The sequence below is a fragment of the Mustela nigripes genome, chromosome 10 (assembly GCF_022355385.1).
Source record: "Mustela nigripes isolate SB6536 chromosome 10, MUSNIG.SB6536, whole genome shotgun sequence".
Lineage (NCBI taxonomy): Eukaryota > Metazoa > Chordata > Mammalia > Carnivora > Mustelidae > Mustela > Mustela nigripes.
Genome location: NC_081566.1, coordinates 62,491,669 through 62,518,207, shown reverse-complemented (window position 1 = coordinate 62,518,207; position 26,539 = coordinate 62,491,669). Strand labels below are relative to the sequence as shown.

Below are 26,539 nucleotides of genomic sequence, written 5' to 3'. Positions count from 1 at the left end.
CCCGCCCGCTCCCCTGCCCGTCCCCTCCCAGCTCCGCCGGCGGCTCCGGTGCGATTCCCGGTCCTCGCTTCCGTGCTCCTGGGCCCCGCCATGGGAGCCTGAGCGCCCCCATCCCCGGCCCCTGCCCCCGGGGCCCCGAGGGGGACCGGCAGCGGTCTGGGACGCAGAGGGGGTGGCCGGCTCCGGAGCCCCCTCCGCGCCGCCCTCGCCCGCGCTGCCCGTCCGCGAGCACGGAGTTCGCCGCGACCCGGAGCGCTGCGGATACAAAGGCGCCGGGCCGAGCCCACCGGCACTTGGCGGCGGCGGTGAGTGCGGGGCCGCGGGGGCGCGGGCAAAGTTTGCCAGGAAAAGAGGAGGACGAGAAACGGGAAAGGAAGACGATCGTGCGGGGGCCCCGGGGGTGCCCGGCCCGTGGGCGGGCGGGATGGCTGCTGGGGGACGGGGCGGGGGCTCGGGGCACCCCCTTCCGGTCCGTTTTCCCACCGCGCCGCGGAGTGCCCCCCCCAACTTTGCGGACGGCGGGGGGCTCGTGGGGAGGGGGCGGAGCCCGGGCCTGGAGAGCCAGGGACTTTCCTGGGCCCGGGGCCCCGGCGGGGGCCTTGATGATCCCGGGGGAGCCGGCCGAAGCCGGAGACCGGGAGTGTGTGTGGAGGTGGGGGGAGAGGCAGTGCGAGGATGCGAGTCTGGAGGTACTGGGGGGGGTGTTTAGGGGTGCAGACACACCTTCAGGAGTGTGGGAGGGTCGGGGCAGGTATGCATTCGGGGTGTAGTGTGGAGCCTGGGACCGACGGAAGGAGAGCAGAGGGGGCGTGTGTTGCTCGAGGCCAGGGCTGGCGGGCACCGTGGAAGGGGGGCCCAGGGACAGGCGCCGGCGACCCTCTGCCCACTCAGATGGACCCATCCGGGGGGCCTGGGGGCTCTGCATTAGTGAGTCTTAAAGCATCGGTGGAGGCTCAGTGTGCGTGATTGTGTGTGTGTGAGTGTGCGTGTGCGTGCGCCGGAATGTGCTGCGTGTTTCTGCAGGTGGGCCCCTGGGTCTGGAGGTGTCGGCGTTTTCGGCGTTTTTCTGTGGCGGCGTGTGCACCCGGGTGGTGGCGTGTGCACCCGGAGAGCGGCGGACCACGGATCGGCCTGTGCCTGGCAGTGCATTTATGTGGATACTCGGGCGAAGGGGCGTGTGTCTGTGTGTGTGAACTGCACAGGGGTTTCTGGGAAAGAAGGGGGTAGGTACTGAGGAAGGTGGGTGTTTGAGAGCAGAATGGGGCACACCTGGGTAGGTGTGCATGCACCTGTGCAGCGGAAGGGGGGCGAGCGAATCCGTTCTCTAGTGTGGACCCTGCCTTGATGGGTACGTGGCAGTCTGGGTACTGTCTTAGGCGTGTGTGGGTTTCTGAGTGTGTTTTGGGGGTATATCCTCCTGCCTCTGCAGGCAGATTTTCCTGGGAGAAAGCCCGAAGGGACAGCTGTCTGGATGCTTCTGAAGCTTCTCGGATGTGGCTTTCTCGGGGGTGCGAGGGGAGAGCTTTAAGTATCCAAGAACAAGTAGGAGTGAGTGGGCCATCGGAAGAGGTGCCAGTTTGGGGAGGTGGGTTTTTCTAGAAAAGGGCGTATATTGTTGGGCATAGAGAGCAGGGGTTCTGGCTGTAGTCCTAGAGGAATCGGAGGCCCTGGAGGGGTCCGGGAGAGAAGGAAGAGGGGCCCCCCTCACCACATTCTTGGTTCTCCAGAGCCCAGGCTCAGCCCCCTAGGCCACAGTTGTCTTGGAAAGCGCCCTGCCGTGGAGTCCTTGACTTCAGAGCCCACGAACTCTGCCCTGCCTCCAGGACCCTACGGTTCCTGAGGACCTGGGATTTTGGTACGGGCTAGAGGCCAGAGGAGGCCAGAGCAGACAGCCTGCTGGAGGGATGAACAACTGGGGGAGGCACGGGGGGGGGGGGGCCGGCCCAGGGGGTGGGGAGGGTGGCGGGGGAGCTCCGGGGGGCCGGGGGGGGGGGGATGGGGGTTCCTCAAGAGTTTCTGCAGGTGCCTCTGTGTGGATCCCTTAGTTTCCCTTTTCCCTGGTGAGAAGCGTGGCGGGGGTGGGGCTGTGGCCTGGGGCCCGGTCCGAGGGTGAGGACCAGGAGCTGAGGCAGTGAGGGGGCGAATGACTGTGTGTTGGGGAGAGAGAGGATGGGCACCCCTTGGAGGCCGTCCTCACCATCCTGGTAGTGTGGCGGGGGATCACCACTGGGAAGTGGGTGTACCTCTCCCCACAGAAGCAGTGTGTACCCCCTCTGCCTCTCCTCTCTCTTGTCCTTTCTCTTTTGGGGTGAAGGGAAGGGGCGGATCATGCACGCTTTGTTCTGCCCTGCCCTCCCAGACGCTGCCCTGTCGCCCGCAGCAGTGAGGGGGAGCCGCCCAGTTTTAGGGGCTAAGGTGGTGACCATGCAAGTTTATCAGGGTCTCTGAGGAACTACACTATTGGAATGTCTGACTCCCTAAAGGGCATGTACCATTGGAATGTTCTTTCTCTAGTCCCCGGGGCTCCCCGGCTTCCCTAAAACTCCGGGGTGAGGGTAGTGGGAGTTAGAACATGTTGGGACTAGGGCTGTGGGCAGAGCAGGAAGGACCAGATGCGTGATACCCCCAAGCCGGACACCTGACGGGGCGGGCTCCTGTGGTGAGCAGGGCTCTTAAATCTAGGATGGGGGGTTCAGGCTCTCTGCGTGCCGGTGGGGCGTCCTCCCAAGGAGGCGGTGTTGTGCTCAGAGGCTGGCAGGGGCCTCTCTGGGACCAGTGGCCACACTGGCTCCTCCTGCCCCCTTGTCTTGCTCCTGCACAGTCATTCCGCCGATTCCTCCAAGACAGGCCTCTCTGGTGTGGCCCTCAGCAAATTCTGCTCCTTCAGAGTCTGAGGAAGGGCCCCCTTTCCTGGCCCTAGAGCAGGACAGACTTTTTATCTGTTTATCTGGCTTCCCAGAGGCCCTTCTGGCTAGAGGGGGGGGGTGTGTACTTGGCTACCAGAAGCGTTGTGGGGAGAAGAGGGATGGGCTCGGGGACTCTCCTCCTCCCCTCTGAGTTGTAGGGACTCCTCTCTGCTCTGCTGTGCCTTCTGCCCCCAGCAGCTCCCTACACCCTCACGGCGTTGGTTGGAATTAGTCCTTCATGGTGCCCTAATGTGGGGCAAGTTCTTAAACCCCATTCTTTAGCCTGTTATGTATCTTAGGACACCCTCCTCCAACCCCAGATGGGGCGTTCCTGCAGGAACCCCAGGCCCCCAGTGATGTCCTTGCCTGGCTCTCGGCTTGCTTCTGCTTTCTCAGTTTTGCCCCTTCCTAGTTCTGAGACCTCAGACAGAGGAGGTAACTTTTTGAAGCCTCACCCGTAAAACGGAGTTAATAGTACACCCTACCTCTTTGGTTTACGAGGCTAAGTGAAGGCACGGAGAGCCTCCGCACGGCGCCTGGCTCCTAGAGAGTGCTCGGTGGAGTGGTTTGGGGTCTCGCTGATCATGGTGGGGGGCAGCGCTGAGTTGGGGAGCAGAGCGAGGTGTTGGCAGACCACGTTGGGCACTGCCCGCTCTCTGCCCGGCGCCGTGGGAAGCGCCACGGAGAGGGGCGGATGAAACGGGCTTTCACAGGGAGACGTGCGGAAACACGTCGAGCTGCTGCAGCCCCGTGAGTGCCGTGTGGAGGTGTGTTCCGGAGGCCGCCGGAGCCTGGAGCCAGAGTGCTCGGCCCTGCGGTGGGTGTCCGGGAAGGCCCTGGAAGGAGATGTGCCATTTGCTGGCTGTTTTTTTGAACAGGTGAAACTCACATAACATAAATTAACCATTTAAAAAACAAAAGATTTTATTTGCTAGAGATAGCGAGAGCGAGAGTGCACAAGCAGTAGAGGGAGAGGGAGACGCAGGCTCCCTGCTGAGCAGGAAGCCCGATGCGGGGCTGGATCCCAGGACCCTGAGATCGTGACCTGGATGCTTCGCGGACGGAGCCCTTCAGGTACCCCTGAAATTGACCATTTTAAAGTGCGCATTGGCATTTAGTACGTTGGCAGTGTTGTCCAAGCATGGCCTCTGTCTGAAAGCCTTTCCCCCACACCGAAAGGAGACTTGTCTGCAAAACAGTTGCACCCCTGCTCCTGGCAACCACCGGTCATTCAGAACATTTACCTGTTCAGGATGTTTCATAGAAATGAAATTATACAACGTGTGACCTCTTCTGTCTGTCTGTCTGCCTTCGCTGGGCACCTGCTCTTCAGGGCTCCTCCCTGTGAGAACAGGTGTCAGAACCTTAGTCCTTTTCACGGCTGAATCGTATTCCATGGTGTGGATGGACTTTAGCAGGATGGATAGTATGAGCCGGGCAGACGGGGCGGGGCCCGCGGGGGCTCTGCAGGTCCAGGCCGTGCGTGCCGAAGGATCGGGGGTGTTGCTGAGCGGCACGCAGCATGATACTGTTGGATCTTAGGTTACGGTGGGGACCTGGCCTCAGTTTCCCTGCCTGTAGAAGGAAGTCCCCTGAGGTTGGTGGCGTTGGAAGCAATAGGGAGGGAGAGTCTGGGATCCTGTTGCCCTTCGCAGGGTCTGCGTGGAGGACGGGACGTCCTTGCTCTCTCCTCATCTTTCCCAGGTGGCTCCGTCCTGTTCACATCTGCCCTCGGCCCTACCTGTCCTTCAGCAATAGCGGACGCCAACTTCCCCATCTCTGAATCGACCTGACATTTCTTCTCTCACCGTCTCCAGGTTGGGAGCCTTGTTCACGGGGAGGTTTTAGTAGCGGAGGTCAGGGAAAAGCCTGGGGGTGAATCCTACTCAAAACACACCCCCCCCACTGCAGACCCCCGCCCCCTCCAGCCTTCCCTGCTCTGGCCTGCCTCCTGGTGACCTGACCCAGACGGCCCTCCTGTGATCCGGAGAGAAGGGAGGTGGGTCCAGGAGAATCTTTCCGTCCCTTGCTCCACGCTGCTTGGTTCGGAGTAGGAGGCAGAGGCCTTGTGTGGCGGGGCCCTTTGGAAATGAGGTGTTGCTGTGTCTGTCTGGTGCCCCTGGCGAGGCTGGTAATTACAGACAGGACGGCCGGGAATGGGTTTGGGAGAAGCAGGCTTGGAATCAGCAGAGTCAAGGACCTCGTGGTAATCAGGGTGGGCCGTGTGGGGAGAGGAGGGAGAAGCTGGGGGCTGGGGTGGGGTGGCAGACGTGGGGTCCCCTTCCCCAGCCCCTGCACACACAGCCGGGCTTGGCACCTATGGGAGAGTGGGGGGCGGGGTGACTGGAGCCCGGCCGGTCTCTGCAACCCGGTCTCTGTAAGTGTGGAAGGAGGGAGGAGAAGAGGGGGATGGGGGACCTGGGCCAGCCCCGCACCCTCAACCCAGGAAGGAGACCGAGCATGGGAAGAGGGGTTCTGGCTGCTCTCTCAGTCAGTGCTTGGCCGTGGTGCAATTAGGGTGGGGTCGGGGTCCCCGGGGGCTGGGGCCAGCGCTCTAGCCAGAGGAGATTCTGTCTTATTCTGGCTGGGGTCTTTCTCACAAGGAGGCCATGGGAACCGGAAGTGGGACCACGGCAGGTGCACCCTGTAAAGGGCGAAGAGGTGGGAACTGACGTTTCATTGTTCCCGACTCCGTGATGTTCTGTCTACGTTATTTTGTGGAAAACTCTTCACCTTCTGCAGTAGGAGCTCTTCCTCCCTTTCACTGGCCTGAACACGGGTTTAGAGAAGGTGAGCGGCGTCCCAGGGGCTGCGCGGTGTCCACCGCACTCGGCTCTTCCGTTTTCCACAGCGCCCCTTCGCTCCTGCCTCCTTCCCGTGGAATCTGACTTGCTCGTTATTGCCTTTAATCTTGAACTTGAATAGCTGGCCCGTCTCCTGGAGGGTGGACATGAGTTTCCGTGTCAGCTCCAGGAGAGACGGCTGCGCCTGAGGCTGGGCCTGGGGGGTCTCCTGGAGGAGCAGCACCTCCTGGTCACGAGCCGGGGGCCGGGCTGCAGCCTGGGCAGAACCTGTCCAGGGGCCGGCCTCTTCCTCTCTGCGGGCCCCTTCACACGTGGCGGACGCTGGCCGCTCCAGCCTGGGGGGTCTTGTCTGTGATTGGGAGGGGCCTGGCCCTTGTTGTCTGTAGTGTTTTCCAGCAACCCCCAAAATATCCCTCGGACCTCCACTTTCACCAGAGGGCTCCTGGCTCCCCGACCCTGGGCGGAAGATAGTGTGAGTCTGGGGAGGGGCCTCTGGCTTTTTAGGGTAACTGGGGGTTGGACGGGAACAGGTGCAGAGCCCGAGGTGTGAATGCGGTAACTTAAAAAACAACCGAGTGTGAACAGAGACACTTGTTTTGTCACGTGCTTTGCTCCAGGACGGGAGGTGGCAGATAGAAGGGCTGGAGTCCACGTGAGTTCCTCCGACCCCGGCTCCTTCGGAAGAGGGAGACCTCAGGTGGTGACTTAGTCAAGATGGTGGAGGTCGGTTGGTACGCAGGCCTGTCAGCTGGCCTGGTTTTCCTCTACAGGAGCTGGGTCATTTGCCGGATCTCGGCCCCTGGGTGTGTGTGAGGGGAGGGTTTCCAGAGTGGGGAGAGCCAGGCCTGCCGCCCGCGCCCTCTGTCCTGCGTCACACCGTAGGCCCGCCCTGCTGCTTCTCCCGTACAAACCAGCTTTCGGGGTCTGTGGCCCTCGCTCCCAGCTCCCCCACCACATGTCAGCCCGAGGGCCGCTGGATTCCCCTCCCCAAGTAGCTGCTGGCCACCTCCTGCTCCATGGCAGAGGTTGGGCGAGCAGGCTGGGGGCCTCCTGGAGTCAGGGTCACGGGGGGCCTACCTGAGACGGTAGGCTACGGAGAGCAGCGTTTTGTGTTCCGCAAGGCTGGGGGTGTGGAGCGCCCAGGAGCTGATCTGTGAGTAGCCTGCTCACCTCCCGGGGTCCGCCTTCTCCTGTCCCTGAGGACAACTCGAGGTGCCTGTTTTTCTTCTTGGCTCTTCCACAGCTCACCTGCTGGGCAGGTAGGGGCCAGTCCTTCGCCCCAGCTGAGGGAGGGAGGAAGAAGTTTGGAGCCTGGCGGGTGGGAATCGTGGGGCCAGCCCGTTGGGTGGAAATGAAACCGTGATCCGGGCACCTAGAAGCCCTGGCTCCCTTCTCCCCGTGCCTGGCACCCTGTCTCCCCTCTGGCCCCCAACCTGGGACGGGTGCCAGAGTGATTACTCACCCTTTCTGCAGTCTGCCCTCCCCCGGCCCAGGGTACCCTTCTCCGCTGGCTGAGGCTAGGGAACGGGGTGCTGGGGTGTGGGTGCATGGTGTGTTGGGGGACAGAGACTTTCTGCGAGCAGGGTTGGGGGTGGGGGAGCCAGAGAGGAAGCCAAGCAGGTCTCTGCAGAACCTGCCCGGCCGGGGCGGGTGGAGCTGGGTGGGGCAGGCAGGAGCCCGTTGAGGTTTCAAAGGGGGCTAGGAGTGTGGGTGTATGTGTGCGCGTGTCAGTGTGTCTGTGGATATGGGAGGGTGCCTACATCTCCCCTGCCTGAGATGGAGGAAAACTGAGGAAGTAGAGGAGCAGCGCTTGGCTCTGGCTCCCCCAGCTCCTCTTCCGTGAGATGCAGCCTCAGGTGTCCTGGCCAGGAGCCCGGTGTGTGGGCTCTCCCCAGTGGGGCTCCTTGCACGGGGTCTGGCCGTGTGCATCTGCGCTAGAAGCACAGTCGCCACGGGGACCCAGGCACAACCGTCCCTGCTTTTCAGCCCAGGGAGGAGAAGGGTCCTGCCCCCGCCCTGGGGCTGGGAGGATGGTGAGCTCATGTCTGGGGCTGTCCTGGGAGAGTGCCTGGTTCGTGGGGGTGGGGGGGTGCGCCCCAGGCCGGCCCTTTCCTCCGCCTCAGCCCTCTGAGATCCAGCTGCTCCCTCTGGTCTCACCCAGGGACACTGGGACCCTTTTCACGTGCAGGAATGGGGAGCAGCCATTTTTTGGTCTAGGGCCTGGGTCTGTTCCTGGCTTTTCTCGCCCTGATTCTTCTTGTGATGGGGAAACCCAGCATGGCCTCCTGGGACGGAGGGCTTGTCCACCACTGGGGACTGGCTGGGGACTGGCTGGGGGAGCGTCAGGAGCCTCAAGTGGGTGGGGGAGGGCTGGGGCAGAAACCAGCCCTTGGAGGGCAAGGGCTCTGGTCTGCACTGTCTGGGCTTGGGCCTGTCTGGTCTGTCCCTTGTCACTGGTGAGAAGAGCGGCTGGGGCAGGGGTCCATGCGAGTTCTCCCCATCCCGGCCTTACAGCCTTGGCTACTCCGAGGACCAGGCGTCTCATGGAGGAACCTGGTGTCGCTCTTGAGAGGAGCACGCAAAGCCAGAGCTTTAGTGAGGTCTGACGGGGGAGGCCAAACAGGCGTGCCCGAGATGTGGCCGAGGTGTCTTTCTCTGGGTTGCATGTTTTTATCTTGGAACATAGGGTTGCCTCTGGAAGGCCTCCTTCCTCCAGGTTAGTGCTGGATGGGTCCATGCGGTTCCCTCCTGGGAGGAGGGGAGAGAAGGGAGCCGGGTCCACATGGGCCCAGTTAGGGGTTCTCGTACCTTACTGTCCTGTGCGGCAGCCGGATAGGTCACCACATTCACTGCCACCCCGGACCCCTCTCCCCACCACCAGTGGTTGCCAGGGTCTGGATTGAGCACACGGATGAGTCTCATGGCAAAGAGGAGACACCACCGGTCTGAAGAAGGATAGTTATGACTTTGCGTCTCTGCCCTGCCCCCACGAGCCTGCTGACAGGGAGGGTGCTCTGTCTTCCTTGACAGATTTCTAGTTCTTTGGACACTGGGTGGGGAGGTAGGACCCTGCTGCCACCCAGGAGGGTGGCCAGCCAGCACTTGGCGTGGAACTCACATCGATGTCCTTGGACAGCGGGGCTGTCGTGGGTGACGCTGAAGGGACCACGGGACCAGGGCACTCACACGTCCACACCTAGCTGTGGGTGGAAGCAGGAAGGGGGAGGCTGAGGCCGTCAGACCCAGGCTCTTGCGTGGGATCACAGCCCTTTAAGGGCCAGTGTCCACAGATTGCTCTGTAGGAGGGGTCCAAGGAGGCGATCACGCCCCTTCCTTCCGGGTCTCGGATGGAGAAGAGGAGGGCCCTCTGTCTCAACAGTGGGCCTGTCGAGAGCGCTGCCCCATCAGAGTCAGGAGAGCTGTCGGCATCTGTCCTCTTGCCATCCTCTTCCCGCTGCAACGGGAAGGTCCAGCCCAAGCACCTTCCGTGGTGCAGCTGGTCTACTGCCCCAGCCCTGTCTTCCCTAGAGATGAGGAATAACAGGTGCGCTCTCTAGTACACGTTTGTGTTGGGTCCCCTCCGCAGGCACCTTTCCTTTCCAGGCTGAGTCACGCCTCCAGCCCCACCCACACTGCTGCCCCGCCTCCGTTCCCCACCCCAGGCCTGAAGGAGCTGGGATGGGGTGGTGGGGTGGCCCTGGTCCAGATGGCGGGTGGAGGAGGTCGTGAGCCTAGCCGCCTGGTGGCTGGCCGTCGGTCCCCAGCACCCGCCCCACAACGGTGTGCCTGTGTCCGTGTCCAGTGCCTCGTCCACCTGAGCTGTGCCTCTGAGGGGGGCAAAGGGGCAGGGTCCCGTCTCAGTCTCCCTTTGCCCAACACCAGCCTCCCCCCCTGTAACCCCCCCCCCCCCCCCCCAAGGCCTTGTTCCCTCTGCCTGTTGCCAGGTTCTGAGTGTATTTTTTCCAAAGGCCTCTGATTGTTTCCTGAAGAAACCCGATCCCAGGGCTCAGACAAAAGCTGGGGCTGCCAGAGGAGAAACCCCATTCTCTCCCCTCTGTCCCTAACCGCGCCCCCACCTTCACAACCTCTCTCGCTTTGGATGCTGGGTATGGGTTCCAGGACCCGGCTGCCATCACCTAGGCAACAGGGGGCTTTGGTTGCCATGGTGATCAATGTGGGAGAAGCTGGGCAGCCGGGACAAAAGCCCCCACATTCCCCCCCACCCCTCCCCCCAATCCCCTTGGGATGGTACTGAGACACATTCCATTAATTTTATTTCTGAAAGGCCTTTGGGGGGGGGGGGGAAGGGTCTTGTTTTTGTGACAGGCTCCCTTCTCTCCCTCTCTCCTCTCTGGCCTCCTTTTAACCCCAGATAATCCATGGTGGGTTTGAGCAGGGAACCGAGTGAGTGTGATGTGCGTCGGTGGTGCGGGCAAGGTGGACGCAGTGGGACACGCTTCCCTTTCCCAGCCTCCCAACCGCAAACCAGTCCCCCCCCACCCCCATCCACACCGGCTCTTGCTGCCCTCCAGGTCCACCTCTGACATTCCCACTTGTTGGTCTCATCCAGGGCTCCCCTCCCCCACCCTCTTCCCTGGGAACCCGCCCACCCGGGAGACCCTGCAGACCCCCCATTCCTGAGCTGATGAAACAAGGGCAACTTCTCCCCTGGTTCTTCCTCACCTCCCATCCCTCCCCCGGCCTCTCCAGCTCGGGTTAGTGCCCCGGGTGCCCGGGGGGACAGCAGGCAAGGTTCTGAGGAACCGGGCTCGTTTGGGCCACTCTGGTAGGGGAAGGAGGAGCACGTTCGGATGCTTTCTGGGGCATCTGGAGTTGGGTTGGAAGGGGTGGGTGGAGCAGGCCAGGGGAGCAGGGCGTATGCTGGGTCTTTAATACGCGGCTGGGAGGAAGGTAGGGGCTGAGGCTGAGCAGCTCCGAACAAAGGGCTGGGAGGGGCTGGCACCCTTGTCTGGTTTGAAATTTATCTGTAGGAGAAACACAATGGCATCGGCTTCCCTCCTGGGTGTGTTTGAAGTGGTCCTGGCCAGGGCTGTGTGTGTGTGTGCGCGCGCGTGTGAGACTTCTTTATTTAGTAGTCCCCACAGCAGGATTTATTTATACCACCTCTCCCCCAAGTCTCAGAGGAGGTGTCTGGGGATCGAGCGTGGGCGACCCTGGAGCCAGAGCGTATTAATTCCTTAACTAATTCTAACTGAGCCGTACAGAGGAGCATTTCACCCCAGGGTCCTCACGGCAGCCCCATCAAACACGCATCCTTGTTTTCCTGTTGTACTGATGAGCCTACTAGGCTGCAGAGCACAGAGAAGTTAGGTAACTTGCCTGTGGTCACGGAGCAGGTGGCCGGGAGAGTTGGGGTGTGAATGCAGAGCCTCGGACGCGCGTCCCCGGCTCTTTGTGCCACTGGCTCCGGGAGACGTGAGCATTAAGGGCAGGATGGAGAGGGTGCGGAATCCAGACCCAGGCAAGGGCAGGTCTGCTCCCCTTCATTCTCCACCGCTTGTCTGGAGCCCACCTGTTCTCTTGAACCTCCCGGTGGAGTTCAGGTTTGGGGACGAGAGTAGGCTGCAGACGGAGGGCGGGTACCTACGGAGACGTGAGCCCGGAGGAAGGGTTCTCGGGAGCTGGGCTGCAGGAGCCCCGCGTGTCGTTTGTGGACGGGGTGCCTGTTCATGGCAACGGTACTGAGTAAGGGTTCGGCTTGGGTTGAGGCTCTGTGTCTCTGTCCCCTAAACGTGTGTCAGTCATGTGCTTGCCTTGACGTGGGGCTGTTGACAGGCATGGCGAGGCCATGGGGCTGCCTCTAGGTAGCTGGTAGGGGGGCCAAGGAATGGCGGGATGGATTTCATCTCCCACAGTCGGGGCGGGCTCCCTGGGCGTCAGAGCAGCGGGTGCATTCCCAAGGTCAGTGCCGGTTTCTTGCCGCATGCCCCTGGGACGGGGGCGGACACAGCCGGGTCTCGGTCGTGCTTCCCGTGCTCTAGTTGCCGAAGACCTGGCTTAGTTGGAGAAAAGTTAACAACGACACAAAGGCAAGCCCGTTTCGGTTCTGAACATCGTTGACTTTATGACAGCATGCGACCTCGAAACGCCCTCCTGTGCTTGGCGCCACGGCAGCCCTTCTGGCCCTCCTGCTCCTCCGGCCGTGCCTTGTCAGCCCCTTTGCCTGCTCTTACATCCTGGGACTCCCAGATCCCCCGTACGCATTCCTCTTCCCAGGGGTCCCACCCATTCCCACCTTGTACCCCGTCAGCACCTCCAGCTCAGACTTTCCCGGGTCTGGCTCCTCAGGAACCCCACTGCCTCTCTGACTGCCTGTCTCGTGGCCTTGAACTCAGCCCATTGGAGACGGAGCTCATGGCCTTCCTCTTCAGATTGGCTCCCCCTTCCCCACGTGACAGCACCGCCATCTACTCTCTTGCGCGGGCACCCCCCTGCCCTCAGCCAGACCCCAGTGGCCCTGCTGATCCTACCAGTACGTCTCACAGCTGGCTGTTGTCACCTCCAGGCCTGCTCGCCTCCGTCCGCGTGTTCCCACGTCTGCTCTCTCCCCAGCCCCTGCCCGCACAGCTAACATCCTTCACAGGCATCCCCTGGCGCTTGGAATAAAACGTGAGCTCCTCGCCTGGCCCAGGATCTCGGATAAGCTTGGCCCCTGGCTCCCTGTCACCACCCTTTTCCTCAGCTCCAGTCCCACTGGCCGTTGCTGGTCCTTGATAGACACCGAGCTCTGCCGCCCTCGGTCTTCCCGGGCGCGCCTCCCTGCGGTTCTCCACTCTGCCTGGTTCACTTCTGCTCTCCTTGTAGGCTCAGGTGTCCCGTTCTCTGAGAAGCTTTCCAGAAGCATTCAGTTTCTGGTCGCGGCCCCCGAGCCGTCCCTCCTGGTTTTTCGCTCCTTTCCTGTCATCACTGCAGTGGTTAGTTACTCGTATTCCGGTTTCCTTGGTCAGTGTGCACCTGCCCCACCGGCCCGGGAATGCGGTGTCAGGTCCCCGCCGTACCCCCGGGGCCTCGCGGGGAGCACAGTGCACGCGGTCCCTGAGAGTGCGGGTGAGGCTGGGAAATGCGTGTGTGCGTGGCAGAGTCGTGCGTGCGCGACAGAGGAGGGGCAGAGGGGAGATGGCACCATGTTGACTGCTGGTCGCGGAGGGCTGGGCTCTGGGGGCCGCGCAGGATGTGGGTGGGGGTTGGGGAAGCAGGAGAAGGAAAGGCTGGCTCTGCTCCGCGGAGCGTGGAGGTGACCGTGCAGAAAGAGCCCGCCGCTCGGAGCACACACAGCCAGGACCTTGCCTCGACCTTGCCGTTCACGGACGTGAGGCTTTTAGAGAATGGTTCCTGCTGCCTTGTACTCCCCGCTTGCTTCCAACGTCATCCACGGTTTCCATTCCTGACCTTGTCCCCTAGTCTGTGTGCGTGCACATGTGCGGGTGCACGTGCGCACACACACACACCCCGTCTCTGACCCTCAGAGGAGCCGCCAGCTTGACCTGGTTGTGTGATGTAGATGCTGGCAAGATGGTGACAGGAGCCCTCCTTCTGTGGGCATCCTTGGAAGCTGTGAGTCAGGGGACAAGGAGTTGAGGGGGAAGGAGAGGCCTGGACAGCAGCCAGCTGCTTTCTGCTCTGTGAAGTCTCTGTTGCTCCAGCCTGTCGGCTGGCCAGAACCTGCTCTTTCTGAGCCTTGGGTTTCCTGGCTGAGAATAAGGAAAGCGTTGCCCTGGCTCTTGGCCCCGGGGCGTGCAGGGTCGGGTTGTTCCTAGTGGCCTTTGCCGGCCGTCTTTCTTGCGCCCGCTGGCACAGCCAAGGAGTGCTCTTTGTAGGAGGCAAGGTCGGAGGAACTGGGCGCGCTGGACAGAGCGGGAACCTGGAGGGACTATTCTGAGGTCATGGCGAGGCCATCTGCAGCTGCCCTTTGGGGACGGTCCTCTTCTCGGCCCTGACTTCCCAGGGAGCTCCGGCTGCTAACCAGCTGCTTCCTTTTCTCAGGAACGCCGCTTGATTTTCTCTGAGACAAGCCCACCCGTCCAGCAAGATAGAGTCCCTCAGGGTGACGGTTGATTTCCTGAAGGTGCCCCTTGGCCTGAAGAAGCCGGTGCTGAAGGAGGCGGCTGTGGGGCCCCCCAGAAGGCCCCAGCCCGTGGCCCTGGAGCGCTACAAGGCACGGCGTTCGGACGCCATGGACACCGAGTCCCAGTACTCGGGCTATTCCTACAAGTCGGGCCACTCCCGCAGCTCCCGCAAGCACAGGTGGGCCCGCGTGGGGGTGATGTGCGTGGTGGAGGGTGTGTTGGGGGTGCGTGAGAGGTGGGTGTGCACCGGGGCTGCTGAGAAGACCCAGGTCCCCCCTCTGATCTTCTGTGCCCGCTTGTCTGGCCTCCTGCTGCAGGGACCGCCGGGACCGGCACCGCTCCAAGAGCCGCGATGGGAGCCGCGGTGACAAGTCCGTGACGATCCAGGCTCCAGGGGAGCCCCTGCTGGACAACGAGTCCACGCGAGGGGATGAACGGGTAAGCCTCCGTGGGCACGGGGTCCGGGCCAGGGGACTTTGGGCTGCTCCGTGAAGCGGGAGGTCCACCGATGGGGCGGGGCCTGGAAACCTGGGCTCTTTGGACAGAGGTCCTATCAGGGAGGGCATCTGGTGTCACACCTCCTTCTGCTGGTGTCCCAGGGTAGGACCCTGCTTCAGTAGAATTCAGGGAGTTTCTGTAGAGATCCCTTTGGAAGCAGCAGCCTCTGCCTCCCGGTGTCAGAGAGGTAAGGTGACCTGGGCTGTGTCCTGGGAATCACCTGGCTCCTCTGGGCTGAGGCCGGCCAGGCGGGTGGGCCGGGAACCGCCAGCAGGAGGGCCTTGCCGGGCAGGTGGGGTCTGAAAGTGTGGGCGGAGTTTCCCTTGAGCCCGGAGGCGTGGGCACGACCGCGCCCTCTGTTGTTCACCTGCGGAATCGCGTCGCCTGGTCTGGAGGGAAACAGGTGTGGGCGGAGTCAGCGGAGAAAGGACCGGGAGGAGGGGGAGAAGGCGCTGGGAAGGACACTGTCATTCCCAGAGGGCCCGTGAGCAGGGTGCTCCTGCTCTAACCTCTGTGGCCCACTGTGCTCGCCAGCAGGGAGGCCAGCAGGCAGAACGCTGTGCTGGATTAGGGCAGAGGTAGGATTTGAGGTGACTCTGGGGTTGCCTGTGTCCCATGTGCCTCCCGAGCTTCCTTCTGGGGCTGGAGACTCCCAGCCCCCTTCCCCTCACAAGAAATTTGTGTCTGACATGGGGACTTCCTGGGTCTTGGGAGCAGATGAGTACCTGAGGGAAGTATTCTTTCTCCCTCTTTCCCAGTCCTGTCCTCTCCCTGAGACCTGGCCTCCCGAGTTCTTGAAGGGGCCCTGAGACATGGTCAGCTCACCTGCTGTGGGGGAGAAGGCTACAAACCCCTGATGCTTGGAGAGGGTAGGCAGCGTGTCTGCGGGTCAGCCTAGAGTGGGGGCTAGACCCAGTTCCTCGAGCTGAACGTGGTCCGTGCGCACACTTCCTTTCATCAGATCAGGCTCTCCTCCCGTCCTTCGGAAGGCCCAGTCACTGACCCTGCCTGGCATCTTCTACACCCCCCAGTTGGTGTCCTGGTCCTGAGATGCTGTCCCCGTGCTGTCCAGGAGTGAAGGGTGTGGGCACTGATGGCCACTGGGGGACTGGAAGCTCCTCTGTGGGATGGTGTCTGGCCGCAGCAGAGATTGCTTGAGTGAACCCCACTCTGAAGGACACTGGGGACCTCAGCCCGTCTACCCCCTTGCGTCCAGCAACAGGCAGCTGCTGTGCTGCGGGCCGACCAGAGACCCGGGGTGGCCCTAAGTGTGTCCGTCTTCCATGCCCTACACCGATCACTTGCTTTCCCCCTCCTTGCCCCCCAGGGTCCTCTGGCCTTCACCACGCTGCTTTGTTTCAGGTCACCCCCTTGGTCAGAACCCTAAAGTGGCTCTCGAGGTCTGGGGGGTAGGTGCTTCTAGCTTAGCCCAGTTTGCACGTGGCCTGCTCCCGCTCCAGCTGGCCGTGCCTGACTCTCCTGGTATGCACACCTTGCATGTCCTCGGGGCGCCTCAGCTCCCCCTGCCAGCCCCCGAACGTTCGAGCGGTCCATGGGGGCCTTGTTAGAAAGCAGGTTCCCGCACAGTCGGCATGGGCTGGGGCCTGAGACGTGCGTTTCCAGCAGCTCCCAGGAGGTGTCCGCGCTGCTGGTCCACAGACCGTGTTATGGATATACAGGACTTAGGGATTGTTGAGTGAATTCAGTGATTCTCAGTTTGGGATGAACGTGAAAATCATCAGGTTTTTGTTTTTTTATTATTTTTTTAAAGATTCTATTTATTTGAGAGAGAGCGTGAGCCAGCGTGAGCTGGGGGATGGGCAGAGGGAAAGGGAGAAGCCGACTCTCCACCATGGGGAGGGCTGGACCCCAGGATCCAGGGGTCATGACCTGAGCTGAAGTCAGATGCTTAACCGACTGAGCCACCCAGGAGCCCCCAAATCATCTGGGTTTTTTTTAAAAAAGGTGGTTTTCCTCTTGGGTGAGATCTGGGCATCGGTGTTCTTTCCCGAGCTCTCTGCTGTGTGCCCTTTGGTCCAGGTCTCAGAGGTCCCAGCCCTGCAGGGGCCAGGCTTGGCCAGAGTGGATCTTGGTAATGCTTGGGTGGTTGCACACTGGCTGATGGCCGTCTCTTCTCTCTTGTGCTGGCTGTCTGTCCGCCCTCCCTGCCCCTCCCCTTCTCCCCCCCCTTCCCCCTCCCCCCCCCCTCTCTCCTTCTCCCCTCCTCCTCCCCCTCCATTCTCTTCTCCCTCCTCTTCTGCCTCCGGCTCCTCCTCCCCAATCCCCCTTCGATGCCTCCGCCCCTCCTGCTGTAGGATGACAACTGGGGGGAGACGACCACAGTGGTAACAGGCACCTCAGAGCACAGCATCTCCCACGATGACCTCACGCGCATCGCCAAGGACATGGAGGACAGCGTCCCGCTGGACTGCTCCCGTCACCTGGGTGTGGCGGCGGGGGCCACGCTGGCACTGCTGTCCTTCCTCACGCCGCTGGCTTTCCTGCTGCTGCCCCCGCTGCTGTGGCGGGAGGAGCTGGAGCCCTGCGGGACGGCCTGTGAGGGCCTCTTCATCTCCGTGGCCTTCAAGCTGCTCATCCTGCTGCTGGGCAGCTGGGCCCTGTTCTTCCGGCGGCCCAAGGCCTCGCTGCCGCGCGTCTTCGTGCTGCGCGCGCTGCTCATGGTGCTGGTCTTCCTGCTCGTGGTGTCCTACTGGCTCTTCTACGGCGTGCGCATCCTGGACGCCCGCGAGCGCAGCTACCAGGGCGTCGTCCAGTTCGCCGTGTCGCTGGTGGACGCCCTGCTCTTCGTGCACTATCTGGCCGTGGTCCTGCTGGAGCTGCGCCAGCTGCAGCCCCAGTTCACGCTCAAGGTCGTGCGCTCCACTGACGGCGCCAGCCGCTTCTACAATGTGGGCCACCTCAGGTGTGGGCGCGGGCCTGGGGGGGAGGCTGGGGGTCTGCAGGGCGCATGGGAGAGAGCCGGGCGTGGGGGCGGCGGTGAGATGCTGGGGGGCCGCAGGCCGCAGTAGGGGACTTTGCACGCGGTAGGTTTTCAGCAGCGCAGGGTCCTGGGGCAGGTGGGGCTGGGAGTTGGGAACCGGGAGAGAACAAGCAGTGAGCCACTGGGGACCTTAGAGAGGGCTGGACCAAAGAGGAAAAAGGTGTGGGGCGCGAACAGGGGATTTGGGGAATTACTTCCCTGGCCTTCTTGGAGGCACAGCCTTGGTGAGCCCTCAAGTGCGCAGTTACTGGGATGAAATGACAAGAGGACGGTCTCCCAGAGGGAGAGATAACGGGGAGTTCCTCTGCCCCTCCCCCTGGCCCATGCGGAGTTATCTGGAGCACCTCCTGGTCCCGGAGGGAATCTTGGGGGACTCTTGGTGTCCTTTGTGGGGATCCAGGTCCCGTGTCCTTTCTTCCCTGGGCTTCAGTGCGGCAGGGAAGGTCTAGCCCGCCCTGCCCCCCAGGGAAGGCTTGCGAGCCTGGGAAGTCGACCTTGGGCCCTGAGCCAGGCTTCTTGGAAGCAGCTTGTCCCTGTGCTTGTCCTTCCTGCCCCGCTGACCTGCCCTGATGTCTCCCTCCCCGGCCCCCCTTGTCGGTCCCTTCTCCCTCCCCCTCCCGCCGTCTCCCCCACAGCATCCAGCGAGTGGCAGTGTGGATCCTGGAGAAGTATTACCATGACTTCCCTGTCTACAACCCCGCCCTCCTCAACCTGCCCAAGTCCGTCCTGGCCAAGAAAGTGTCTGGCTTCAAGGTGTACTCCCTCGGAGAGGGTGAGCGGCCCTGCTCCCCTGCCCTCCCGTCCGTCCCAGGCAGGACGCGGTACCTGCTCCCCATTTCTCTCAGCCTTTTCCCTTGCTTTCCCCGGTCCCTTTTCTTCTGTCATTTCCCCGGACTCCAGCTGGCTGCTTGCTGTCCCCCCCCCCCCCGCCCCGTGCTGTGGCGCGTTACCTCCCGTCCCCCCATTCTGACTTCTTGCTCCCCGGCCCTGGTCCTGAGCCCTCAGCTTTCTGAGCTCCAGGTTCCCCTGCACCGGGGGAGCACATGCAGGACTCCTGCCCTCCAGGGCCCTCCTGGTGGCCGTCCTGTGGGCCTCTCCCAGCTGTGGCCAGGAGAGTTGGGGGTGCCAGCAGTATCGGGGTGGGCACGGCCTCCTGCGACGTGTCAGGTTGCCATCTCCAGACTTCCTGGGATGGGGAGCGAGCGCGCTGGGAGGTGACTGTGCCCGTCTGTCCTGCTCCTGCGCAGAAAACAGCACCAACAACTCCACGGGCCAGTCCCGGGCTGTGATCGCGGCGGCTGCTCGGAGGCGGGACAACAGCCACAACGAGTACTACTACGAGGAGGCAGAGCACGAGCGGAGGGTGCGCAAGCGGCGGGCCAGGTGGGTCTGGGCGCCGGCCGGGTGCGGGTGGGCATCTGTGCCTGGCACGAGGGCTGCGGACTGAGCGTCTGGTCCCGCGGCTGCCGGGACAGACCCCCGCACTGTGCACCGTAAACCCGCGCACGCTTCTCAGCTCACAGTCCCGCAGGTCAGGTCCTGGGTCTGTGGCAGGCCAAAGTCAGTAGCTCTTGGAGGCCTGCTCAGCGGATGGTACCTTTTACCCGCAAAACATGAGGTTCTGGCGCTCAGATCGGGTACATTCTGCAGTACTGTCCTCACTCCTCCCTTTGTCCTGTCCGCATTATTACGGTCGCTTCAGTCAGGCCTGAAGAGTCTCTTAAGTACCTGCTGCTGCCGTGTCCCACCGCGGCTTGTTGGGATTTCCATGGGGCCTGCGGCAGGAGAGCGCCCCAGGATCTGACCACCCACTGTGCCCTCTGCCCCTCCTTCAACGGTCTCCAGGCTGTAAGGGAGGAAGTTATCCCTTCTGTCCTGACATGAGGCTGGTGTCCCCTGCCATAGGTTAAAGACCAGCAGTGCCATTTTTTTTTTTTTTTTTTTAAGATTTTATTTAATTATTTGACAGAGAGAGGGAGAGCGGATGAGTGGAGGGGTGGAGGCAGAGGGAGAAGCAGCCTCCCCGCGGAGCAGGGAGCCCGATGCTGGCTCGATCCCTGGACCCTGAGCTCATGACCTGAGCCAAAGGCAGATGCTTCACCAGCTGAGCCACAGGGCACCCCGTATGCTTGTAACGCAGACTGACTTCTTTCTGCTGCTTCCCCTTAACACGGTCCTTGAGGCGCACCCCTGCTGCGGCCGGTCCGGCGTGAAGCTTCTCATCGCGGCACCCGCCGTGGGTCACGGGTGGCTCCCGCCTCCTCGGCCGTATTTGGATCACAGTCCTCTTTCCTCTTTGCCTGTCTCGATGGACACGGACGTTTTCATTCTGTCTGGTGGCCAGGTCTCTAGCCGCCGGTCTAGCCACTAGTCTGTAGCCGTCCAGGTCTCTTGTGAATGCTGGGCTCACCTCGGCCCTCCGGCCCTCGTGTTCTTGCCTTTCTCTCTTCCTGGTTTGTAGTCAGCTCCTTGCAAACCCACCCCCAGACGGATGTCAGTGTTGCCCCTGCTCTGTGCCTGTTCATTTGTTGCCCAGCGAACTGTGACGGCGGGGCGCGGGGGGGTGTCTCGGACAGCACGGCGGCTGCCCGCGAGGCTTGCTGCTCTCCCTGAGCCCGGGCCCTAGCGGTCTCCGGCTCTGACACTGGACTCCCTGCGCTCCGCTCCCGGAGCTCTATAGCTCTTTCCTGCCTTGCCTCCCACCTGCCACCGCACCGTGTGTGTGCACGGCCCCCCCCCCCCCCCCCCCCCCCCCCCGGGTGTGGGCCCCGCCCCCCCCCCCCCGCCCCCGCATAGCCCAGCCCTTGGCTCAGGTGGGTGTGTGTGCTTCCGGGTCTCCACCTCGAGCCCTGACCTCACTCCGGCTGCTGGAGGGCTGGAGCCGAGGGAAAGATGGGAGGTGGGCGTGTGGTCCAGGCCCCTCCTGTCCCCCAGGCTTGTGGTGGCGGTGGAGGAGGCCTTCACGCACATTAAGCGGCTGCAGGAGGAGGAGCAGAAGAACCCCAGGGAGGTGATGGACCCCCGGGAGGCGGCGCAGGCCATCTTTGCCTCCATGGCTCGGGCCATGCAGAAGTACCTTCGCACCACCAAGCAACAGCCCTACCACACCATGGAGAGCATCCTCCAGCACCTGGAGTTCTGCATCACTCACGACATGACGCCCAAGGTAGGCCCACCCTGCCACCAGCACCCCGCTGCCAGCACCCCGCTGCTCCCTGCTCCACCCACCTTCCCACGGTGCTCTCACCGCACCCGCCCCACGGCCCTGCCCCCCCACCCCGTGGTCTCGTCTGTCATCCCTGCCCCCCCCATCTTGGCTCCGAGTCAAGTTCCCAGGTGCTGAGGAGCAGGGGTGGCTTCTGGACTCTTCCGGGGCCGCTGAGACCTGACTCCCATCTCTGCAAGTTCTGTGTGGTCGCCGCACCGAGTCCCCCTGCCCCTTCACCAGCCCCTTTGAGCTTTTTTTGAGCCATTACCCCCCACTCCGCTGTATGGTCAGCCCCTAGAACTGCGTCCTGAACCGCCCTCGGTGAGCAGGGTGACAGCCTCCATGAGAGCTGATGGCAGGGGAAGGAAGAACCAGGGAGGGCTTGTGGTCTACCCTGGTGCAGGCAAGTGGCAGGGCGCAGGTCCTGACCCTGGGGCACCCCCCTCTTCTGTAGGCTCCGCTTCCCCGTGTTTCGTACGAGGGTCTGAAGCAGAGGAGCTCTGCCCCTTTCTGCTCTGTTGTAGATGGGGTGGAAGCAGAGCGTGAGCTGGGGGACGTCTTGGTTGTCTCTGGAAGCCGTGCCCCGGGCTGGGGGGCATGAGGCGGTGGGGGGGTGGGACCAACGCCCATGCAGCCCCTGGCCCCCCGCAGGCCTTCCTGGAGCGGTACCTGGCGGCCGGACCCACCATCCAGTACCACAAGGAGCGCTGGCTGGCCAAACAGTGGACGCTGGTGAGCGAGGAGCCGGTGACCAATGCGCTCAAGGACGGCATCGTTTTCCTCCTGAAGCGCCAGGACTTTAGCCTGGTGGTGAGCACCAAGAAGGTCCCCTTCTTCAAACTCTCCGAGGAGTTTGTGGACCCCAAGTCGCACAAGTTCGTCATGAGGTTGCAGTCTGAGACCTCGGTGTGATGGAGCCGCAGGGTCGGGGCGCAGGTCCCGCGGGCGGGGGCGCGCTCGGCCCCCACTTCTGCCGCCCTTCGGGCCCTGCCCCCGTTCCCTTTTACTTGAATTGAGCCCCACCCGTCTGCCCCCTTCCTCCCTGGTTGCCCCACGGGGGCCTCAAGAGGCCCCTGCGTCGTCAGCAGAGCCTGGGAAGCTCGCCCTCCGTCCCCAGCCCTCACTTGGTGTCATCATGCAGGAAGCCCTGCCTCTCCCTCTCTCCCTCCCGGGTGGCACTCTCTCCTGAGCCCCCAGCGCCCCCCCAAACCAGGTTCTGGTAGCAGTTTCCGCCTGTGGCCCCGATGAGGTGTCCCGGGGGCCCAGACATGACTCCCGAGAGCCACCGTGCCAAAACTCCTCCAGATGGGGGGTCGTCCGCGCCTCCTGCCCACTCAGCCGGCCCGGTACCATCGCTGAGTCCTCGGGACAGGGTACCTGTGCGTCCCCCAGACTCGGCCCGGGGGGTCTCCCTGCCGTGGTCATTGTCGGAGCCTCCCCCGCACAGCCACACACATTTAGAGCAAGGGGGGATCTGCCCTTCACCCCTAAAGTGTCTGCCTTCCGTCTCTGAGTCATACGGTCTTCTGGGGCCATAGCCGGACGAGGCGGAAACCCTCTGTGACCACCTTTCCTGGGCTGTGGGGGTCGGCGCCTTCCCTCACTGGGTCGTGCTGGGCAGCCTCTGAGGGAAGGATGGGAGCGATCTGGGGAACATCGCGGGTCCCCACCCTGAACCTGCCTGTACCCTTGTTCCCGCCTCGCTGGGCCAGGCTTCCCCTTCCTGGGGCAGGATGGCGAGCAGACGCCAGCCCTGATTCAGGGGCTTGCCGCCCACGACCCGATGACCCCTGCGGTCTTAGACCAACGCTTTTCTTTCCTCCCGACCCGCTCCACACCCCCGTGTGTCTTCTTTCCGCGCCAGGGACCTGTTGCCTCATCTCGTTTGGGGGGGAGCCGGTAGTTCCTCCTCATCCCCTGCCTTAAGCCCACTTCTTTGCCTCAGGGGTCTCTTTTCCTTGGCTGGCCAGGGTCCCCTCCTGTCTCCCTGCCTGGTTCTCTGGGCGCTCGTCTCTCTCAGTGCTGGGGGGAGGGGCCAGGATCGCTGCCTTCGTGGGTATCTGTCCCTCGCCCCGTTGAGCTTCTGTGGTCTCTACACCCGATCTGAATTCTCTAGAGTTTAGGTCTCTTTTTGAGCAAAATTCACCGGTCTTCTAAGACATATTTTCAGTGTAAATCTGAGCCTCTCATTCAGACGTGTAGTTTTAGCCAAGGGAACTGGAACCTCCAGCCGGGATCCCCGTGGCGGACCATTGGCGGCAGGGCTGGAGGGTGGCCCCCGGGCTGGGCCTCTGAGTAACTCGCCGGGCCCCTTCCCGGCCCCATCCTTGGGCAGACTCACTGGTTCTGGACACACGGAGTGCCCCCTGGGCTCAGATCCCCACTGGTCTCTGGCTGGGGAGGCTTCCTGCCCGTGGAGGGGCAGCCCTCGTGTTGGCCATCCTCTCTGAGAAAGCACATCTGTGCACCCACTGCCTCCCAGACAAGGGCTCTTCGGCGCGTGCTGACCGCTGTCCGCCCGGCAGTGGGTTGGGGCCTGACTCCGGCAGCACCCGAGGGAAAGGCGTCCTGTCCTGGGGGTTGCGGGAAGGTATCTTTTCTTCTCTGCAAGGACTGGGTTTCCGAGGAGTCTCTCCTGGGTCGCATTTCTAAATACCTCACTATCCTGGAGAATGGGGCCTGGATGGTGGGCAGGAGCGGGGCTGGTGCGACGGGCGGACCCAGCAGGGGCAGGTGGACCGAAGGTGTCTGGGATCCTCGTGGTGGCCCTACGTTAGCGGTGGGGGAGTGTTTCTTTTCAGAACCTGCCATGTTTTTAATCACTGTGATTTTTTCATTCCTTTTTCTGAAAACAAAAAGCAAACTTTCCCCCAACTCTAAGCACTAAGGGCTGTGACTGAGAACGGTAGCGTTTTGGTCCTTTGCGTCGGAACTGTGGTATCTTTGTCTTCTTTGACGATTATTATAATAATTATTATTATTTTTTAAAATGTCAGGATGAGTTGTCAAGTGTTCGGCTGTGTGTGTCTTTTGCTTCTCCGCACGGGGAGCTGTCTTCATGCTGTGAACTGCTGCGGGCCCAGCCCCTCTGGGCACTGTCCCGCCTGCTCCGCCGCTCCTGCCATGCTGGGGTTTCTTCCTCTTCTCCTGTGGGGGCCGCACCTACCTGTGGCCCCTCACCGTCACCGCTCCCCCAGGACCCCGGGCGGGCGTGTGGCGGGTCTCCAGCATTCCCCAGCTGCCCTGCCCCCCCAACCAGGCCTTCCTTGTCATCACCTTGGAGCGCCCCGGGGACGCTGCACGTCAGGCCTTCACCTACCTCGCCACGCCGCCTGTCCCCATGGGTCCCATTTCTCTCACACGACCCTTCACGCTCCGTTGACTCGTTTTTTCTTTTTGATCCTTCTTTGTTTCTGCCCATCTCTGTCCCATCTGAGCCTTTCATCTCGCGTTCCACATCCCAACCCCGCCACGGTACCTGTGAAGAGACAGTGGGACCCCTCGGAACCGCCTCATCCTAAATACCCCTTCCCAGGGTCTACGCTTCTCTCCTCTGTGGGACCCGAGGAGCTCCGTCACCCCTCCGCGCTGTACGTCCATCCGTCTGTCTGTCTGTCTGTCTGTCTTCTCTTTCCCCTGCCCTTCCCCCAGGGCAGCATCTGCTGATGGATTCGGTCCTGGTGTGTGACTGTTGTGGTCTGTTGTTCTGTGCGCGAAAGGAAGGGGGCTTGTTTTGGGTCCCTTCCAAGTGAGATTGTAAATGTAGAATTTGCCACTGTTGAATCTAGGTTTTTCTTTCTTTTCTTTTCTTTTTCATTTGTTTCTTTCTTCTTCTTCTTCTTTTTCTTTCTTGTTTTTCTTTTTTTGGGTTACAGAGACCTTGTGCATGCATGTAGAAAATTGTAAAATGTAAATTTTTTTTTAATATATAAAAAGCTTGTTTTTACAGTTTGCAGTGGATCGAAACATAATGGCAATTTTAGGTTTTTTTTTTCTTAAACATAGGAACTAAAACTGTACAAATTTTTTTTATATAAAATAAAGACATTTGACTTTTGTGGGGGCATTCTGCTGTTTTTCTTTTTCTACTGGAGCCGAAGTTGTTGGGCAAGTATGTGCTCCGCGTAGGGGGAGAGCAGCCAGCAGGGGGCAGTGTGAACTCACCATCGCTCTGCTGTCCCCCCCCCACCCCTCGCACCCCTCCCCCCGCACCCCCCAGGCTCTTGAGACTGGAAACTACCCGCTCCAAACCCAGATTCCAAGAAGGGAAGATTCCGCTCCTCCCTGGGGGTGGGTAATCAGGATAGGGAGGAAGGAAAGACTACCTTCCGGGTGGACCCGGAGTATTTTCAGGAAGTTGGTGATTTCAGTCAACAGTGATATCTCATCAAATCTCACTGGGAAAAATTCCTAAAGTATCTCTCTTCTAAATATCTTCTCTCTCTCTCTTTTTTCTTTAATGATTTTTTTTTTTTTTTTTTAAATTTGAGAGAGAGAGAGCACAAGAGGGAGGAGGAGGGTCAGAAGCACTCCCCACGGAGTAGGAAGCCCGATGGGGGGCTCGATCCCAGGATCCTGGGATCATGACCTGAGCCCAAGGCAGACGCTTAGCCCACTGAGCCCCCCAGACGCCCCTCTTCTAAGCGTCTTCTTGTTCCTGCCATTCTCTAATCTTTCAGGCATGGCACAAAAAGAATCTTACAGCAATCGTCATTTATTTAAGATGGAAGCATTCAGTTGGCAGGATGCTTGTAGCCAAGCACCAGAGTCGCTATTAGGAGATCAGGGTCCTTCTCTCAGCTCTGCCCAGGCCCCCGCTTCTCTGGGACTTTGGGCGCCAGGCTTCGCCCACGAGCAGCCTTCCGGGATTAACGAAAAGCAAGCAAACAATTGTAAGCTCTCTTGGGAATTGACCCATTTCCCAGATTCCGGCTTCTTCTCCCCCGTGCACACTTTGCCAGGCTGAGGATGCAAAGACAGAAGACTCGGGCCTTGTCCTGCAGGAAGAGCCAAGTGCACACGCGGCCCCAGGCTAGATGGCTCAAAGTACCGGTCCAAATGCTGCGTGCCTCGTTCACTGGCAAAGCACACACAGGCGCCGGCTGGACTCCGAGCAGCTCAGGGAGCCTTCCTCCAAGAAATTTCCGGAGTTTGCTGAAGAATCAAGTTTGGGTGACACGGTCTCCTTGAGCGAAGGGGCTTTCTCTGTTTTGTTCACCAAAGTATTCCTGGGATCTACGTTCCTCACGTACGGTTCATGCTCAATAAAAAGAAAATTATTGAATGAGTAATGAATTCAAAAAGCTAACCAAATGGTGGGTCCCATGACAGGGGTCGTCTTTTTCTTCTCCCTTTAAAGTTGTGCTCCCATCTTTCTCGTGGGAAAATGAATAAAAACACTCGCCTCGAACTGCCATCCCCCGGCCTCATGACTGTCCTTCGGGGAATTAGACTTGTACTTTCACTTACGGTTTCCAGTTCACTTCGAAGCCAACTTTTGACTTACTGTGACCAAATTTCTGCCCTTTCCCGCTTCTGAAATTATTCTCGCTCTTCGAGGCGAAGCACAGCAAACACCTTGGTCTAGTGAGGCTTTATTCAGCGCCGGTGATGCCCCCAGCCGTGTCTAACCTCCCAGACCTCCTCCTCCACTAACATTGGCCCCAGGAGTGAAGAGATTTAAGGCCAGGTCTCAGCACTTGATCTGCGGGATCCTATCTTCTCTTGGGGTTTGCTGAATGAGGAAGTGATAGCCCTGACCATTGTCAGGGCGCAAAGGGCTTTTGTAACTGCTTAGAGGACACACTTTTTCCATAGAAGTGCTTTCCAAATCACTCAAGACAGAGTCAGCTTGGGCGCTGTCGGGATAATACCGGACTTCTGGACATTTCTGGCCAGACGTGGTTTTCCAGCCTTTGCCCCTGAAATGAGGCCAAAGGGAAAACCCAGGGCTGGGGCTCTGGGCGGGGGAAGACATGAGAATCTTTAGATACAATTGTCTGCAAAACCTTATATACATTTTTTGTTTGGGTTCA

General features: G+C 61.1%; 1 protein-coding gene across 3 annotated transcripts; it reads left to right on the top strand.

The window, feature by feature from the left end:
- On the top strand, positions 1-21,752 carry VANGL2 (VANGL planar cell polarity protein 2). 3 transcript variants are annotated; one of them, XM_059413520.1, is made up of 11 exons: positions 3,836-3,980; positions 4,611-4,723; positions 4,818-4,905; positions 5,510-5,696; positions 13,715-13,975; positions 14,115-14,235; positions 16,611-17,218; positions 17,932-18,068; positions 18,544-18,679; positions 20,231-20,462; positions 21,156-21,752. In XM_059413520.1, the coding sequence occupies exons 5-11, from the start codon at positions 13,905-13,907 to the stop codon at positions 21,414-21,416; spliced, it is 1,566 nt and encodes a 521-aa protein (XP_059269503.1). In that variant the 5' UTR covers positions 3,836-3,980; positions 4,611-4,723; positions 4,818-4,905; positions 5,510-5,696; positions 13,715-13,904; the 3' UTR covers positions 21,417-21,752. The 3 variants fall into 3 exon arrangements, with proteins under 3 accessions (XP_059269502.1, XP_059269504.1, XP_059269503.1); XM_059413519.1 differs by lacking the exons at positions 3,836-3,980; positions 4,611-4,723; positions 4,818-4,905; positions 5,510-5,696 and adding an exon at positions 1-305; XM_059413521.1 differs by lacking the exons at positions 3,836-3,980; positions 4,611-4,723; positions 4,818-4,905; positions 5,510-5,696 and adding an exon at positions 632-689.
- The last annotated feature ends 4,787 nt before the right edge of the window (positions 21,753-26,539 follow it).

Bases quoted from the DNA above. Each gene is read 5' to 3' on its own strand.
- VANGL2 (XM_059413519.1), top strand. From the start codon at position 13,905: ATGGACACCGAGTCCCAGTACTCGGGCTATTCCTACAAGTCGGGCCAC. The intron at 14,236-16,610 runs GTAAGCCTCCGT...CTCCTGCTGTAG, and splicing joins CCACGCGAGGGGATGAACGG to GATGACAACTGGGGGGAGAC. The intron at 18,680-20,230 runs GTGGGTCTGGGC...CCTGTCCCCCAG, and splicing joins GTGCGCAAGCGGCGGGCCAG to GCTTGTGGTGGCGGTGGAGG.